Below are 17,080 nucleotides of genomic sequence, written 5' to 3' on the forward strand. Positions count from 1 at the left end.
TGGCCAGTTGTATCCTATGCAGTATATGACCCATATAGCTAAGGTCACTGCAGCAGTGATTAAATGAACATAGTAGGGTACCCCCCCACTCTGGCCTAGAAAGAAAGATAAAGGGGTAGATGGGAGGGTTTTAACACTAACAGGTATCTGTTTGTACATCTATCATTAAGGCAAGTTAACATAACTGCATTATGCTGTTCATTAGATCATGGTTACATTAATCGTAATTATAAGGGATGACTGCTATAGCTTAGGAAGAATGTGTGGATGGAAAAGTTCCAGAATCCAGAAGCCTTATACTACATATTTTGCAAATCCTGATCTTGTTCTAGAGGCGGAATCTAACTTGCAGTATGTAGTAAGTGTGTGTACAAAAGAAGGGCCCTCGGAAGTAGACACAGCTTTGGCAAAGTACAGTTTTGTACCTACCATAAATGTAGATGTCCGAACTGGATAGCATCTGCAGTCATAACAAGTGGGTTGTCCTGTCGTCAGGCAGCCCTTCAGTCGGCCGGATTCCAAAGTCCGGGTCCGGCTTCGGCTGACGTCGCACTCCACCCGACGTCATCTCTGTTGGTCTTCGGGTATAAAGGCATCAGCCGACGCCATTTTCCTCAGTGTTTCTTGCCCCAGATGCCAGTAGCCTCTTGCAGGCTAAAATTTGGATAGATGCCAATGTTTCCAAATAGATAGAGGTAAACACAACAATAAGCATGTATGTACATATACACAAACAAATACACCATAAAAGACTCCCCCCCAACAGCTAGCTATTAGAAGGGTAAACACCCTAGGAGTACCACAGAGGGGAAGGAGGGAGGGTAATCCTGACTGCAGATGCTATCCAGTTCGGACATCTACATTTATGGTAGAGTACAAAACTGTACTATGTCCTTCATGGATGCATCTGCAGTCATAACAAAGTGGGTAGAATACCATAGCCAACTAGGGGAGGGGATAAAAGTAGATTATGGTGTGTTTAGGATCCTGCAGTACAGCAGTGGCAAACCCTGCTCGGGATCTGGAATATAGAGGCAAATTATAATGCTTTGGCAAATGTATGCACGGAGGTCCAAGTAGCCGCCTCAATAATGTCTTTGGTTGCCACTCCTCGTAAGAAGGCTGTGGTAGTGGCTGTTGCCCTTGTAGAATGAGGTCTTATGTTCTGTGGAATTGGTTTTCCATGGAAGGAGTAACAGAATCGTATGCAATTTCCTATCCATTTGGAGATTGTCTGTTTGAAATAGCTTTTCCTTCCCTTCCTGTTGCATAGGCTACAAAGCGTTGGTCAGTCTTTCTGCTATTTTTGTTCTGTCCAAGTAGTAGCGTAGCTGTCTATGTACATCCAAGGTATGCAGTATTCTTTCCCCTCTGTTTTGTGGGTTGGAAAGAAGGTAGGTAGATGGATTGCCTGGTTTAAAGACACTCTGGATACCACCTTGGGCATAAATGTAGGATTAGTCCTCATGGACACTCTATCTTGGTGGAAGATTAGGAAGGGTTGCACTGCCATTAAGGCCTGTAGTTCTGAAACCCTCCTTGCTGAAGTAATTGCCAGTAGGAAAGCAGTTTTCCATGACAGGTGTTGTGGGTCTGCTGTTGCTGCTGGTTCAAAGGGTGATAGTGTCAACTTTTCTAGCACAAAGTTTAAATCCCAAGCTGGTAATGGTGGTTTCCTTGGAGGTTTTACATTCTTGATTCCTCTGAGGAACTGCCTGAGCAAAGGGTGCTTAAAAACAGGTGGATCAAAGCTGTATTCTGCTGAAATAGCTGATGCATGTATCTTGATGGAGGAGTAGGACAGGCCTGAATGAAGAAGTTCGCCAGATACTCCAGAATGTTAGGCATATCTATGTTTGACACATCTTTTCCTCTTTCCGTGCTCCAGAGGACAAACCTTTTCCATTTTCCAGCATAGTTCCTTCTTGTTGAAGGTCTGCGTGCTTCAAGAATAATGTCTTTAACTCTTTGGGAAAGTTCTGGATTAGCTGCTGTTATGTGATGTTCCATGCAGTCAGTTGCAAGGTTTTAGGTTTGGATGTATGATGCTGTGGTTGTTCTCGTTAACATCAAAGGCAGCAGGGAATTGTCCACATATTGTTGCGAGACATGCTCCTCAGTAGTGGGTACCAGTGTTGTCTTGGCCAGTTTGGAGCTATCAGGATTATCCTTGGACGTTCTTCCTTGATTTTCAGTAGTACCTTGTGTATCAAAGGGAAGAGGTGGGAATGCATATGCTGTTAGGCCTTTCCAGTTGAAGGAGGCGAATCCACTTTCCATGCTAATGGGTGGAATGTCCTTGTGCAGCATTTTGAGCTGGTGATTGAGAGGTGATCACGAATAGGTCTATCTGTGGCATTCCCATTTCTTTGAGATGGTCTTGAGAGATGTCCGGTGAAGCTTCCATTGTGGGCATCCAAGTGCTTCTGCTTAACATGTCTGCTAGAGTATTGTCTTTCCTGGTACAAATATTGCCTGTAACTGGATGTTGTGGCTGAGTGCCAGGGTCCACAGCTCAAGGTCATTCTGCATAGGGGTATGAATGAGTGCCTCCCTGTTTGTTGATGTACCACATGACTGTGGTGTTGTCTGTCATATCAACTGGCCCTCTGAGAAATGGTTTGGGCAGTTGTACTTAAGCTTGCACCCAGGAATATTATCTCTTGAGTGGGTACTAGTTTTGATATCTTTTCGTTTACTGTGTACCCCAGGCAAACTAGTAATCTTTTTTACAAATGCCAGAAGTTTCAACAGAATGTCTTTGTTCTCTGCTTGAATAAGGCAGTCGTCCAAGTAGGGATATATTAGTATTCTTCTTTGTCTGCAAATGCAATTACTGGTGCCAGGCATTTTGTGAAGACCCTGGGCATGATAGATAAGCCAAAGGGCAGTGCAAAGAATTGGTAGTGCATTGAGCCAGCTATGAATCTGAGGTCTCTTCTGCAAGATTGTCTGACTGGGACATGCATGTATGCCTCTTTGAGGTCCAAAGTTACAAGCCAAGCCTTCTTGCCCAGCATGGGCAGAAGCTGCTGCAGTGTCAACATTCTGAATTTTGGAACGTCCAGAAAAGTGTTTAGAATAGACAGGTCCAGCACTGGTCTCCAGGCTTTGCCCCTTTCTGGGTACTAAGAAAAGTCTCGAGTAAAATCTTTGTCCCTGCTCTTGCTGTGGTACTCGCTGAATAGCCCTCATGTCCATGAGAAACTTGCTTTTGTGCCTCTGCCCATTGATTGTGTGGCAGGTCTGGCATACCTTTTGCATTTGGAAGGGTGTGAAAGTGGAACCTGTAGTCCTGAGAGACTATATTTAAGACCCATTTATCCTGGGTGATCATGTGCCAATTTTGTGAAAAAGTGCTAGCTTTCCCCCCTAAGGGTGCTGCCAAAGATAAGTGCTTGGCACTGGCAGAGTAAAGTCATTGGGACTGTTTCCTATATGGCTGTGATTTGTCTTCTCCACTCTTGGAGGTAGAAGCACCCCACTGTTTGGGCCTGTATGAGCCTTGGGGCTGGGATCTGCCTCTAGGGCATCTGTATCTGCCTTTGTGGCCTGTCTGACACTGAAAAGGACCAATTCTTAGAAGGCCAGTTCCTGCTAAATCTGGGTGGCTGTACCTGTAAGAAATCCTTTACTGTCTGCATAGATTTCGCTTTATCCTCCATTTTCTTCAACACCTCTTCTGCCTTCACACCAAAGTATCATGCTGTAATGGACCATCCAATAATTTTGCTTTAACATGATCAGGCAGATTCTGCTCCTTTAACCAAGCATGCCTTCTAATGACAGAACCTGTAACAGCGGCCCTGCAAGGAGCCTCGAGTGAATCAAAACCACATTGCAAAGTATGCTTTCCCACTTGTTCAGCTGCATGCAATAAATCCTGCATTTCCTTGTTGTCAGAACATTCAGAATTTGTCAACATTTTCTGTTTTAGCAGTGACATTAAGTATTGCTGACATTTAAGCATATGAAACTAACAATTTAAAGCCCTTACAGCCAAGGTAGCAGAAGTGTAAACTTTTTTCCCCCATCTGTCCAGTGACCTAGAACCCCTATCCGAGGGGACAGGGTTTTTTGCAGTGGAAGCCTTGACCCCCTTGGGACCCTGAGATATAGTTTCTGGGTCAGCAGCAGGGTTTTTATATAGAAATTTATGAGAATCTGGAACCCTGTAGTATCTGTCTGGCTTAACAGGTGCAGGGGATAATGAGTCAGGAGACAGGCCGGACTCTGAAAAAATCATCATCTACAATGTCTAGGACAGGTGGAATAGCAAGAGGTCTGTGCTGAGGCAGTAGAAGTCCGAGCCTTTTCTTAGATTCTGAATAATCTTGGTTCTCCCAGTGAAAATGCTCCCTCATGGTATGCAGGGTTTCCCCAAATGAATAATATTCAGTTCTTCAGCATCAGAATCCTCATAGGGAGGAAGAGTATCCCTGTTCTGAAGAGGAGTCAGAGGAAATGGAAACCTGATCGGAAGAATCATATTCTGTGTCTTGCCTAGGCCTCTTATCAGGAGGGGGGTGGGAAACCCTGATCAAAGTAATTAGGTCTTCGGCCATTTTAAGTATCTGTTTTAGGCATGGAAGTCTGTCCAGGAGAATGCTGTTACTTGTTTCTTTGTCTTTAAAGCTGCTTTAGTCTTTGTCTTGCAAGCTGAGGTTGGCTTGACATATAGCTGTGTAGGTCTGAAAACACCCTCAGAAGCCGATGCCTGCTCAGCGGCTCCGGACCCATCTGAGGGAATAGTTTCCTAGTGTCCAATACCTTGAGTATCCAGAGGCCTAGTTGTCTCCACATGGGAGTCGGAAGCGGCCTGTGGCTCTGAGATAGTGGGCATCAGCGGCTGCGAAAGCGCCTCACTAAGAACCGGTGAACCGGCGACTGGCCTAGCAGAGGCCTCGCCAGTTTTGGACCTCGGATGCCTGTCTTTTTCCTTTTCCTTGTGCTTTTTATAAACTCCGGTTGTCGGCTGTTCCGACTGCATTATATAATTAAACCTTCGGCCAAAGTAATGAAAAGCAAAATCGTACCGATGCTTAATAGTGCGTTGGTTAAATCTAGCACAAAACCGACAGCTAGCAACATCGTGGTCAGGGCCTAGGCAAGGAATACAGTAAGAATGAAAATCCTTATGAGGTATTTGCTTCCCACAAGAAATACAATTGTTAACTTTTTCTGACATCGGTCTGGAGCAAGAAAAAAGTTTCCTCAACAGGTTACTTAGCTTTATTGAAGAATTCGGATCTGAAATTCAATTTAGAAAACCTCTGGAGTCGGCCGACCGGCACTTGCGAACTGCTTTTGCTTCGGGCACCATGCAGCAAGAAAGACGGAAGAAAATGGCGTTGGCTGCAACTTATATACTCCTGGCGCACTGACGTCAGGGAAGAGGTGACAACAACCAATGCTGGACCAGGACTTTGCAATTCAGGCCGACTGCGGGTAGCCTGCCAGCAGGATAATCCAACTGTAATGACTGCAACAGTGAAACACGAACATCCAAAGAAGAGCAGTAGCCTGAGGAACCAGAAATGGTCACAGCAGTGCCAACCACCTGTGGATTTGGCAATTTAGTAGCCTGCAGAGAAGCAAAAGAGTCCAAACATTTTATTCTTGTTTGTGGCTGAAGGAAGACAGAGTCAAGGAACTGTTAATTTTTTTCTAGAGTAAAGCAGAGAATGAAGCCGGAAGTCCGCATCCAACTAACAGATGTAGATCAGTAAAACAAGAGACAAAAAAGAAAACATTTTCATCACAAAACCAGTGTAACAAGCACAAGATATACATTTCCCATAATCTAAACAGAGTTTTAAAAAAGGTTTCTTAAAAAAATTAAGGAAGACTTCCAACTGGCTGAAAAGTCCAGTGGCAGCCCAAGAAAAAAAATCCTAGCATAATAATTACTAAAGCCCACAAGAAGAACTTTTTCCAGCAGCTAGAAAACTCTGAAGAGTATTGGTGCCCAGACCGCTGATTTTCAACAGCACTGCTTGAGTGGTCAATGGTTGGGTGTATGGAAGGTACCCTGAAGTTTTGGAAACTGGCCAGTTGTATCCTATGCAGTATATGACCCATATAGCTAAGGTCACTGCAGCAGTGATTAAATGAACATAGTAGGGTACCCCCCACTCTGGCCTAGAAAGAAAGATAAAGGGGTAGATGGGATGGTTTTAACACTAACAGGTATCTGTTTGTACATCTATCATTAAGGCAAGTTAACATAACTGCATTATGCTGTTCATTAGATCATGGTTACATTAATCGTAATTATAAGGGATGACTGCTATAGCTTAGGAAGAATGTGTGGATGGAGAAGTTCCAGAATCCAGAAGCCTTATACTACATATTTTGCAAATCCTGATCTTGTTCTAGAGGCTGAATCTAACTTGCAGTATGTAGTAAGTGTGTGTACAAAAGAAGGGCCCTCGGAAGTAGACACAGCTTTGGCAACGCAAGCTTTTACTTTGACAAGGGGGTTACAGCATATTTGTTTTGCGAAGACAACCATCTGGAAATGGTTCATTTAGATACAGACTGCAATTATTTTCCCAATCAAAAAACAAAGCTGGTTAGATTTCTTAAAATTTTTGATTCTGCCCAGTTAAAATCTAAACTGTCTATGGACATGTGAAATATGCAGGATTCTTTCTCCTCCGCTTTTGGTTTCAGAAAAGAACACAAAAATATTAACAGTCTAACTTAAAGTAAACTCAAGCAACTTTCAGTATAAAGGAGACGGTGGTTCTAAGACTCACTGTGTTCTTGTGGAAAATCAAAAAAGGGTACACATTAGGGTCTGTAATTCGAATACCCCCAAGTCAGAGCAATAACCAAAACACGTCTTCCATGTGAAAAATTTGAAGAACTGACTGAAGGTTCAAAAGGGGATAGAGTTAACTTATTCAATACAGAATTAAGATCAAGGAGGTGTCACTTGTTTTCTAGGTAGTTTAATATGCAAAACCTCTTTCAAACTCAGTTTAACTTGAGGGAAGAAAGGAGGGAATCAAAAGGCAGATGAGCAGTAGCAGCCAAAAAGGTGTGCCTACACTAGGCCTGATTTGAGCACGTCCTGAAGAACCAGAAAACCTCCCACTGCAAAAGATTGTAGTCTTTTACGGCACCAACTAGAAATCTTTTCAATTTGGTCAGTAGTCACCTTTAATACCTGCTCCACATCTTCCAAAAAAGGTGCCTGAATGGGAGATTTTGAAAGCTGGAGTCGATTAGGGATCTGCTGTCTTGTGAGCAAATCCACTCTGAGGTTTTTGGCAACTGATGCAAGTAAAGGGAGAACCGTTGATTGGGGCAAAACCAGAAGCATCTTTGGCAAGCTCATCTTAATCTTTAGAAGAATTCCAGATCCAAGATGAAAAGGGAGGAAGTAATGCAAGAATACTTTTATCTACTGGAAAGAAATGCATCTGTTTCCAGGCCTTTTTGCAAGGTGTCCTGGAAGAGAACTGGTTTAATTGTGTGTTGAGACAGGAGACAAACAGATCTACTTCAACAGCTCCAAATAAGTGGCAATCTCCTGGATGACCTCAATGTTCATTCAAGAGGCTCTATCCTAGACCTGCTCAAAATGCTTGCTATTTTGTTCTGCTTTGACCGAATGTATGTGACCTCTCCAAAGTACAACTGTTCTGCAATACAGTTCCCTGGCAATCACTGCTAGTCTGCTCTTACACTCTGGGAATAGGACTCATTCCCCCTGGTTTGTTTATATACCACATTACTGTGCTACACTTATACCACTACCAGAGGTCAGGTAGTCCACAGCTGACTTAAGATTTTATTACAGCTATTGTCTCCTTGATATTTATATGCTTGTTCTTGAAATGAGGCCTACACCTGCCATGAACCTTGACGTCTTCAGAGACCACCTGCTATGCGGAGTCCAAAATATCTGTCATAACTGACTGAGCATGAGAGTGAGGAGAAAAGGGGAGCCGTGGGTTAAGCAAGATCTGACAGATGAACCAAAGAATAGTGAGCACTGGAATTTGAAAGGATAAGGTATGAAGATGCTGGTCATGGAGTAGAGTACCACACTCCAGCCTGGGAAGAAAGATTTGAAGTACCACTGGATTTTCTTCATGTACAGTCCAGCAAATGGGGCCATTAGTGTGGATGAAGCCATGTAATGTAATTTTTTTTTTGTTTTAATCTAAAAGAATTATAAGGAAGCCTCACTGTGCACGTTTTGTTGGGCCACATTCAAGAAGTAAAGCTGGAAGACTATGTCGGGGGGGGGGGGGATGAAAGCAGTGGATACAGAGGTGTATAGCAGACACCTTAAACATTAACCTGTGAGAGGGGTTTAAACGAGACTTCTTCAGATTTAGTTTGAAACCCAAGCAACTGAAAAGATGAACAGTGAACTGAACAGCTGCTAGGCTGTCTTGTACGGACGCAGTTAAAATAGGCAATTGTCCAAATATGGGAAAATATGAATGTTTTGAGGTCTGCAAAAGGCTATGACAAGGGCTAGACACTTTCTGAAAATTCTCAGAGCAGTGGAAAAACTAAAAGGAAAAGACCAAGTAAAACCCCAAGGCAAAGAATCTTGGGTAACGCCTGCACTTTTGAGAGTCAGGATGTGGAGGTAGGCATATTTGAGATCTACAGCAACTAGAAAGGGCTTGGGATACAAGAGTAAAGAGTTTATACAGGGACCCATCTTGAACTTGGGGATCAAAATATATCTCCAATGTGCTTCCCCTTTCTGGCAACCAGACACATTCTTCAATAAAAGCCTTTGTCTCTTAGGGTTGATGAAACTGGTTTCAGATCACTTCCTGCAAAAGCAAGTCTAAAGATTTGAGGAAACAGATTTGATTTTCTGGAGAAGGAAGGTTCCCTGCCACAAATGAAAGAGGCGCCCGCACTGCAGCTTTTAATATTTCTGGATTATACTGAAGGAATGGCCATTGGGATCTGCATTCTTTCCTTTCTGAATCTCATGGACTTTTCTTGCATTACTGTCTGGAAGGATTTTGTTGAGAGGATTTAAAAGGCTTTTGAAAAATGTGTCAGTGAAAGAGGAGCAATTCCTTTGGTATTTAGGGATAGGGAATAAAAAGTTGTTTGACTCCTTCCATCAATTTTCCCCCTTCTTCCAGTTTCTTTAATACTTCATCTGAAGAATTTCCAAACAAACTGCCCCACATCAAGAGGTACACATTCAGTAGCTAAGCCCCATCATCATCAGGTAATGTCTGTAGTGTAATCCAAAAAAGTCCTAGAGACAACATCCACTGTTAAAAGCACACTTAATAGAAAACTTAGTGACCTGGGAGGCAAAGTTTAACATTTTCAAGATTGAAGATGTACTGCTGAGTTTGGCAATTTAGGGTATGCTGCATATTAGCAAAAATTGCTAGCAGATACTTGGGCATGTCAGTCTAGCAACTAGTTGTTCCTTCCAAACCAAATGAACAGCTGTCCTAATTAGGTACAAGGACAGAATCGGAGAAAGCTTTACATCTTTTACCATCAACAGAAATTAAAACAGGGTCTACCATAAAATAAGTTCCACCACAGGATTTTCATAAAGAAATGTGTGTGCATCAGTCAGATTGTAAATCTGTTAGTTTTCTTGGGTGCAGGGGGTTGGGAATCTAGGGAAACAGATGCAGAAGTAAATGTATCTCATAAGGCTCTGAAGAGCTGACTTCTACTAGTTTGGGGGGAATCCATACTATAATGTGACCTCTTCTGAGATCATGACACCCCCTTCCTCTTCAGTTTTAAAATTTTCATTTTAGAAAGTGCATTGCCAAAGGATATTTCTTCGGGGGGGGGGGGTGGCTACAAAAAAGGGTGTTTTTAGCTTCAGACTCATAATGAATAGTGAAGAATAATGGGTGAGTAGTCCAGACAATCAATATATGATTCAGAAAGATCTCTTCTGAAAACAGAGACTAAACATAGCAAGCATGTATGACAGGAAGTGAAGCAGACTGGGAAAGCTCTCACTGATGACCAATCCTAATGCATGCAGTGTTAGGCCTTTCTGGGTACATGGCACAGTAGTCCTCTTTCTTACAATACTGAATGTTCATATTTACCAGTAGTTTTTCAACTTCTACATTTCTGTTATAGGAGAAGCAAATTACAAATAGAAAACAAAGAACAACTGAGAAAAATAAAGCAAAATGAAGGACCAACAGCGATTTACTGACGCAAGATACGTGCAGCACTCAGGTCAGTGTAAATGACTGGTTGAAAGTTGGCTCCATCTTACTACACACACACACACAGATAATTTTAAATCTAATGGCCTCTAATGGTACATGAAAAGACTGAAAAGTTCTCCATCCCCACTGCCAAACAGATCCAAGTGATGTGAGGAATACCAGTTGTAAACGCATATTACCTCATATACAAACATACTTAACGTACTTTCTCTCAGCCCACCTACTCATATCTGCAAGTCCTCCTGTAGCCTGCCGTAAGAATTTTAAACTTACTTTTTTATACGTAGTTTCTCCAGTGGGGTCAACCCCTCGATGGCCAATTCTTTTTATTGTCAATGTACTGTGCAGCCCTGAAGAACCAGGTACCTGTTTGAGAAAAATAAATTGTTACTTTATTAAACAAAACACAGTTTATTTATTTCACAAAAGAAAAACATCAAACACTTCTACACAATGGTCATCCTTATGAAAAAGTATCAATGGTTGGTGCAGTTTGAGACTAGCTCAAAGTGAACAGCAAGCATAAAAGCAAACATTTTCTAAGTAACCTTCGCTCACTTGCTAAGTCTGAGAAACTTGACAGATGGCATCCCAAAAATTATAATGGTCTTTGTCGGCCAGTCATACTACGGGCAAGTTAATTTTAGGATCAACTGCAAAACAAAAAATCCTGACACATCCAGCTAAAAAGTCATATTCAGGGATTTTTGTAGTAGCTTCCAGACACCCATTTTGTATGCTTTATGCAAAATGATCTCAGAATCGTATAACAAAACATGCTATGCAAGGGGGTTTAATAAATGTAAGCTGCATCTGAAGAGCAGTACTCACTATTATTTAGTAGTACTGTGGGCAATGCATCCGATTGTCAAGTCTGGATTAGGTTTACATTTCTGCAAAATGTTTTCCTGCCTGAATCACTAACTGAACTAGTAAACTACACACGGATTCATATATATTTTAGAAAGAAAATTTGAGAGAGAAAGACTGAGAGGGAGAGAGAAATTATCTACCATAACAGATTCTTGCTCATCTGTCATTTCCGACTGGTTGGGTTACTTGCTTTAACTCATTCAGAAACCTATAGCACCTTTTTTTGTATACTTCCAGTTAAAAGCCTCAATTCTATGCATTTTAAGTTGATTTTTCAGAAAATACTCTGGAATGCAAGGATATGCGTAGGCTGTAAGAGGTGCAACATTGCACACCACATAGATTTTAATGAGGTAAGGTGGATAGGGGCAGTCAACTTCTGTCATCGAGCTCTCCCTCCACTCAGAGGGAGTTTGCCCCAGAAGAGGCTATAAATCGCACTATACATATCAGAAATTGTATACATCTGTACAAATACGCACATGCTAAAGCAATTCATTACAAGAGGAAAAAGGACACATACATTACCAAGGGCTCAAGCTTCAGGTATGTACCACACAAATATTCCAGGAGCCAAAACCTTCAAAGGGTAAAATGGTAGGGGGTTAGATGATGGGATGTCGAGACAGACAGAGGGAGACAAGACTTGTATTATGATACCTACAATACTTCTGTATCCTATGTTGTCTTCTCAGTTTGTCTGGACTGGTTCAGACAGATTCCTCAGCTACTTTGTCAAAGGTGTCATCATGGCAAAATACCTCTCAAAATGCTGGAACCGAAGGCTGCTCTAGATCTGAATGTCAGGTTTAAATTTGTAGTGCTTGATTAAAGCATGCATAGCAGGCCAAGTTGTCGCAGCACAAATATCATCCACAGCAGCTTGTCTGAAAAAGGCAGTAGATGTAGACATGGACCTGGCAGAATGAGCTATAGGCTTGGAAGACAATAGATAAATGAAATGCAACCGAACAGCCATTTGGAAAAGGCGACTTTGAAAACCCTGAAACCCATCTTGACCTTAGAAAAAGGAACAAGTCCATCATCTTTGCGTAGAGACACTTATGAGATGGTGATCAATGTTTAGAGCATTAAAAGTATATTCTTTTCAATTACAATTACTAAGAAAAAAAGTACAGTTGTGTAGCATCTACATTTATGGTAAGTGTAGAGTGTATTCGCTGTTGCAGTAATCACATTTGGGTTACCCTGCCAGAAGAAGCCCTCAGCCGGCCCGAATACCAGAGGCTTGGTATTTCTGCGTAAGTTGCTGTCACTCCAGGACTGATGTCAGGTCGTCAGTGGTATAAAATCAGGCAGCCGATGTCATTGCATCAGTTTTTTTTGCCCTGTCAGGAGCCCCCAAATAGGGAGCTAGGTTATGGTGAAAAACACCACCAATAGAAAGTAAACACCAAAATTTCCCTGTTAGGAGAGAGAAAGAGAGAGAGAGACAAGGGGGTGGAGGGAGGGAAACCAGGGCTGCAATAGTGAATACACTAACTTCTACATTTATGGTAATTGTACAAAACTGTACTATGTTCTTCGTGTTTCACTGTTGCAGTCATCACATTTGGGTTGATTCTCAATGCTTAAGAAAAGGGTGGAGGCAGTCAAGAAGACTGGGGGCTAGCTAGGATGCCCTGCAAGAATACAGTGGCAAAGCCTGCCCTGGATTTGGAGAAGATAGGCAAGTGGTAATGCTTGGTGAAGGTATGAACAGATGTCCCTTGGTGGGGATCCCTCTGAGAAAAGCTGCACAGGTGGACATTGCCCTGGTGGAATATGTCCTGACCCCTTTGGGGACGGTTTTCTGTGCTGTTTGTAGCAGAAATGGATGCAGTATGCTATCCATTTGGAGATTGTTTGGATATGGCCTTGCCCTCTGCCCCTGCTGCGAAGCTGGCTAGCAATTTATCAGATTTTCTAAAAGATTCAGTCCTGTCCAGATAGAATCTGAGCTGTCTGTGGACATCTAGAGAGTGCAGAATCCTTTCCCCCTTGTTTTGCAAGTTAGGGAAAAACATGGGTAAATGAATGGATTGGTTGAGAGCCACACTGGACACCACATTTGGCATGATGGATGGGTTAGTCCTGAGGGAGACCCTGTCAGCATGGAAAATGATGAAGGGCTCTACAGCCATGAGTGCTTGTAGCTCTGATACTCTTCCAACTGAAATGATGGCCAGAAGCAAGGCTGTCTTCAGAGACAGAAATTGTAACTTTGCTAAAGCTGCAGGTTCAAAGGGGGGTGGGGTGAGCTTTTCCAACACAAAGGTAAGGTCCCAAGTTGGGGTAGGAGCTCTTCTGAGTGGCCTTAAGTTTTTAGCCCCTCTTAGGAAATGTTTGATGAGAGGGTGTGAGAAGAGAGGTGGCTCTGTGTTGTAATGAGCACAGATGGCAGAGGCATGAATTTTAATAGAAGAGAAGGATAAACCCCTGTGTAGTAGGTCTGCCAGGTAATCCAGGATGAGAGGTAGGGACGGCTGTACTGTTCCGGCTCCCTTAGCCTGGTTCCAGGTGCAAAACCTTTTCCACTTGTCAGCATAGGACTGTTTAGTGCTGGGGTGTCTGGCCTCAAGTATAACATCTAGTACTTGTTTGCTTAGGTTGGCAGCTTGAGGAGAGGTCAGAGAATAAGCCAGACTACCAGGTTGAGGTGGAGGGTCTGCAATTGGGGATGCATGAATTCTCCACTCCTCTGGGACAGGAGTGTTGGGATATGAGGAAGGTGGCAGGGGTGACAGGCTGAAAGTACAGTTTTGTACCTACCATAAATGTAGATGTTCGAGTGCTCATACAGCTGCAGTCATAACAGATGGGTTATCCTGCCGTCAGGCGGGTCCTCGGTCGGCCAAATTCCAAAGTCTAGGTTCGGCGTCGGTTGTCGTCGCTTCTTCCCTGATGTCAGTGCGGCAGGGGTATAAAAGAGGCAGCCGACGCCATTTTCTTCAGTTTTTCTTGCCCCAGATGTCAGGTGCCCCCAGAAGGAAGGCAAACATAATGTTATGCAAACATGCAATGTTGATAAATCTAAAACAGTCGTTGCAAGCAAATACACCATAAAAGAATACTCCAAAAAGGTTATATGAAAAGTGTGTGTCATAAGGCCTGTCCTAAGAGGGGATGGAGGGAGGGAAAACTGGACTGCAGCTGTATGAGCACTCGAACATCTACATATATGGTAGGTACAAAACTGTACTATGTTCATCGTGCATACAGCTGCAGTCATAACAGATGGGTAAAATCCCAAAACTAAGTAAGGGTGGTAGGCACTAAGTGGAACTAGGAGGGGATAGGATGCCCTGCAGGACACTGCTGTGGCAAAGCCCGCTCTAGATTTAGAGTATAGTGGGAGGTGATAGTGCTTGGAGAAGGTGTGCACTGAACTCCAGGTGGCTGCTTCCAAAATGTCCTTGATAGGGACCCCCTGAGGAAGGCTGCAGAGGTAGCTGTGGCTCTGGTGGAGTGGGATCTGATGCATGCAGGCACAGTTTTACCATGAAATGAGTAACAAAAGCGTATGCAGTGGGCTATCCATTTTGAAATTGTCTGTTTGGAAATAGCCTTTCCTTGAGCACCTGTAGCATAGGACACAAAGTTGCTCAGATTTCCTGAATGGCTTTGTCCTGTCCAAATAATAACAAAGTTGTCTGTGAATGTCCAAGGAATGTAGTAGTCTTTCCCCTTTGTTTTGTGGATTAGGATAAAAGGTAGGTAAGTGGATAGTCTGATTCAAAGCTACACTGGATACTACCTTTGGCATAAAGGTAGGGTTGGTTCGTAAAGAAACTTTGTCCTGATGGAAAACGATGAATGGTTGCACAGCCATGAGGGCCTGTAGCTCCGAAACCCTGCAAGCTGAGGTGATAGCCAGAAGAAAGGCTGTTTTCCATGACAAGTACTGTAACTCTGATGAAGAAGCTGGCTCGAAGGGAGGAAGGGTCAGCTTTTCCAATGAGTTGAGGTCCCAAGCAGGGACTGGTGGTTTCCTTGGGGGTTTTATATTCTTTGCCCCTCTGAGGAACTGCCTTAAGAGAGGATGAGAGAATAAAGGAGGATCTGTGTTGTATTGTGCAGAAATGGCTGAAGCGTGGATCTTGATGGAGGAGAAGGAAAGTCCATTGTTTAACATCTCCGCTAGGTACTGTAAAATTTGAGGTATATTTATTACCCAAGGATTCTGTCCCTTTTGATTCCAGGCACAAAATCTTTTCCATTTGGCGGAGTAGGCCTTTCTAGTAGAAGGTCTTCTGGCCTCCAAGATGACATCCTGCACCTCCTTGGAGAGGGGAAACTGTTGGGAAATCAAGGAATTCTCCATGCAGCTAGATTTAGAGTTTTGAGATGGCTGTGAAGAGCTTTGTAGTTGTGCTGGGACAACAGAAGAGGGACTAGAGGTAGGATCCATGGTGGGGAATGTGTCAGGCTCTTCAGGAGCGGATACCAGTGTTACCTTGGCCAGTCTGGAGCAATGAGAATCATTTCCGGCCTCTGCTCTGGCTTTTAATAGAACTTTGGGCAGCAGAGGAAGAGGCGGGAAGGCATAGACTGTCAATGTTGCCCAATTGAAGGAAAGTGCGTCCACTTTCCAGGCCTGTGGATGATAGGTCCTTGAACAAAATTTTTTCAACTGGCAATTTCTGTGGGTAGCAAAGAGATCTATGTCTGGCTGTCCCCATGCCGGAGTTATCTTTGTGAAAACTTGAGGATGCAACTTCCATTCGTGTGGATCTGTCATTTCTGCTTAAGTTGTCTGCCAGTGTGTTTTCCTTCCCTGGCAGGAATTGTGCCTGTAGTTGAATTTGCAATTCCAGAGCTGTGTTCCACAGGGTCATGGCTTGCCTGCACAAGGGGTATGAATGAGTTCCCCCCTGTTTGTTTATGTACCACATCACTGTGGTGTTCTCTGTCCTTATCAATAGCTGGCCTGGATGCAGTAGGTCTTTGAAGGTCATAATAGCCTTTTGCATGGCTAGCATTTCCTTTTGGTTGATGTGAAGGTGCTTCTCTTTTCTCAGGCAGTCGTCCAGATATGGGTAGATTTGTATCCCTTGTAGTCTGCAGAAGGCGATTACTGATGCCAGGCATTTCGTAAACACTCTGGGTGCAGTAGAAAAGACAAAGGGCAATGCAGAGAATTGGTAATGGGTTGAACTTGCAAGAAATCTGAGGTATCTTCTGCAATCTTGTCTGATAGGGACATGCAGGTATGCCTCCTTGAGGTCCAATGTTACCAGCCAAGACTCCTTGCCCAGCATGGGAAGAAGCTACTGTAATGTGAGCATCTTGAATTTTGGCACCTGTAGAAATGTGTTTAGGATGGATAGGTCTAAGATAGGTCTCCAATCTTTGTCTTTCCTTGGTACCAGGAATAGTCTGGAATAAAACCCTTGACCTTGTTCTTTTGCAGGTACCTCTTGAATTGCTTTCATGTCCATGAGAGCTGAAATTTTTTTTTGTGCATCTGCCCTTTGATTTTGAGGAAAGTTTGGCATGCCTCTCATTTTTGGAAGGGTGTGAAAGTGGAACCTGTAGCCTCTGTCTATAATGTCCAGAATCCATTTGTCCTTTGTAACAATATGCCACTTTTTTGAGAATAACAATTTTCCACCCAAAGGTGCTGCCATTTAAAGCTTTGCCTGGCAGGTGTAGGGGGAAGTCATTGTGTCCGTTTTCTAAAAGACTGTGATCTATCTTCTCCACCTCTTGGGGTTGGTGCTTGCCACTGTCTGGCTCTGAAAGATCCTTGAGGTTGCCCTCTACCCCTTGGACACCTGTATCTGCTCCTTTGAGGTCTGTCCATGGCTGGAAAGGACCAATTTTTTGAAGGCCAGTTTCTGCTGAAACGTGGAGGCTGTACCTGCAGGAAATCTCACTGTTTGCAGTGATTTTGCTTTTTCCTCCATTTTCTTTAGCACCTCCTCAGCTTTAACAGCAAACAATACATCTTTTTGAAGAGGTGCATCTAATAATTTAGCTTTGACATGATCTGGTAA

At 43.2% G+C, this 17,080-nt stretch overlaps 1 protein-coding gene across 1 annotated transcript in view; it reads right to left on the reverse strand.

The window, feature by feature from the left end:
• The window catches only part of LOC122808395 (phosphatidylinositol 4-phosphate 5-kinase type-1 alpha-like), an 814,028-nt gene that overhangs the window by 422,532 nt on the left and 374,416 nt on the right, over window positions 1–17,080 (reverse strand). The window contains exon 3 of the mRNA XM_044079361.1: window positions 10,482–10,574. Coding sequence (XP_043935296.1) covers window positions 10,482–10,574 — 93 coding nt within the window. The remainder of the gene's footprint in view (window positions 1–10,481; window positions 10,575–17,080) is intronic.

The sequence above is a fragment of the Protopterus annectens genome, chromosome 8.part0 (genome assembly GCF_019279795.1).
Source record: "Protopterus annectens isolate FY-2018-M chromosome 8.part0, PAN1.0, whole genome shotgun sequence".
Classification (NCBI taxonomy): domain Eukaryota; kingdom Metazoa; phylum Chordata; order Ceratodontiformes; family Protopteridae; genus Protopterus; species Protopterus annectens.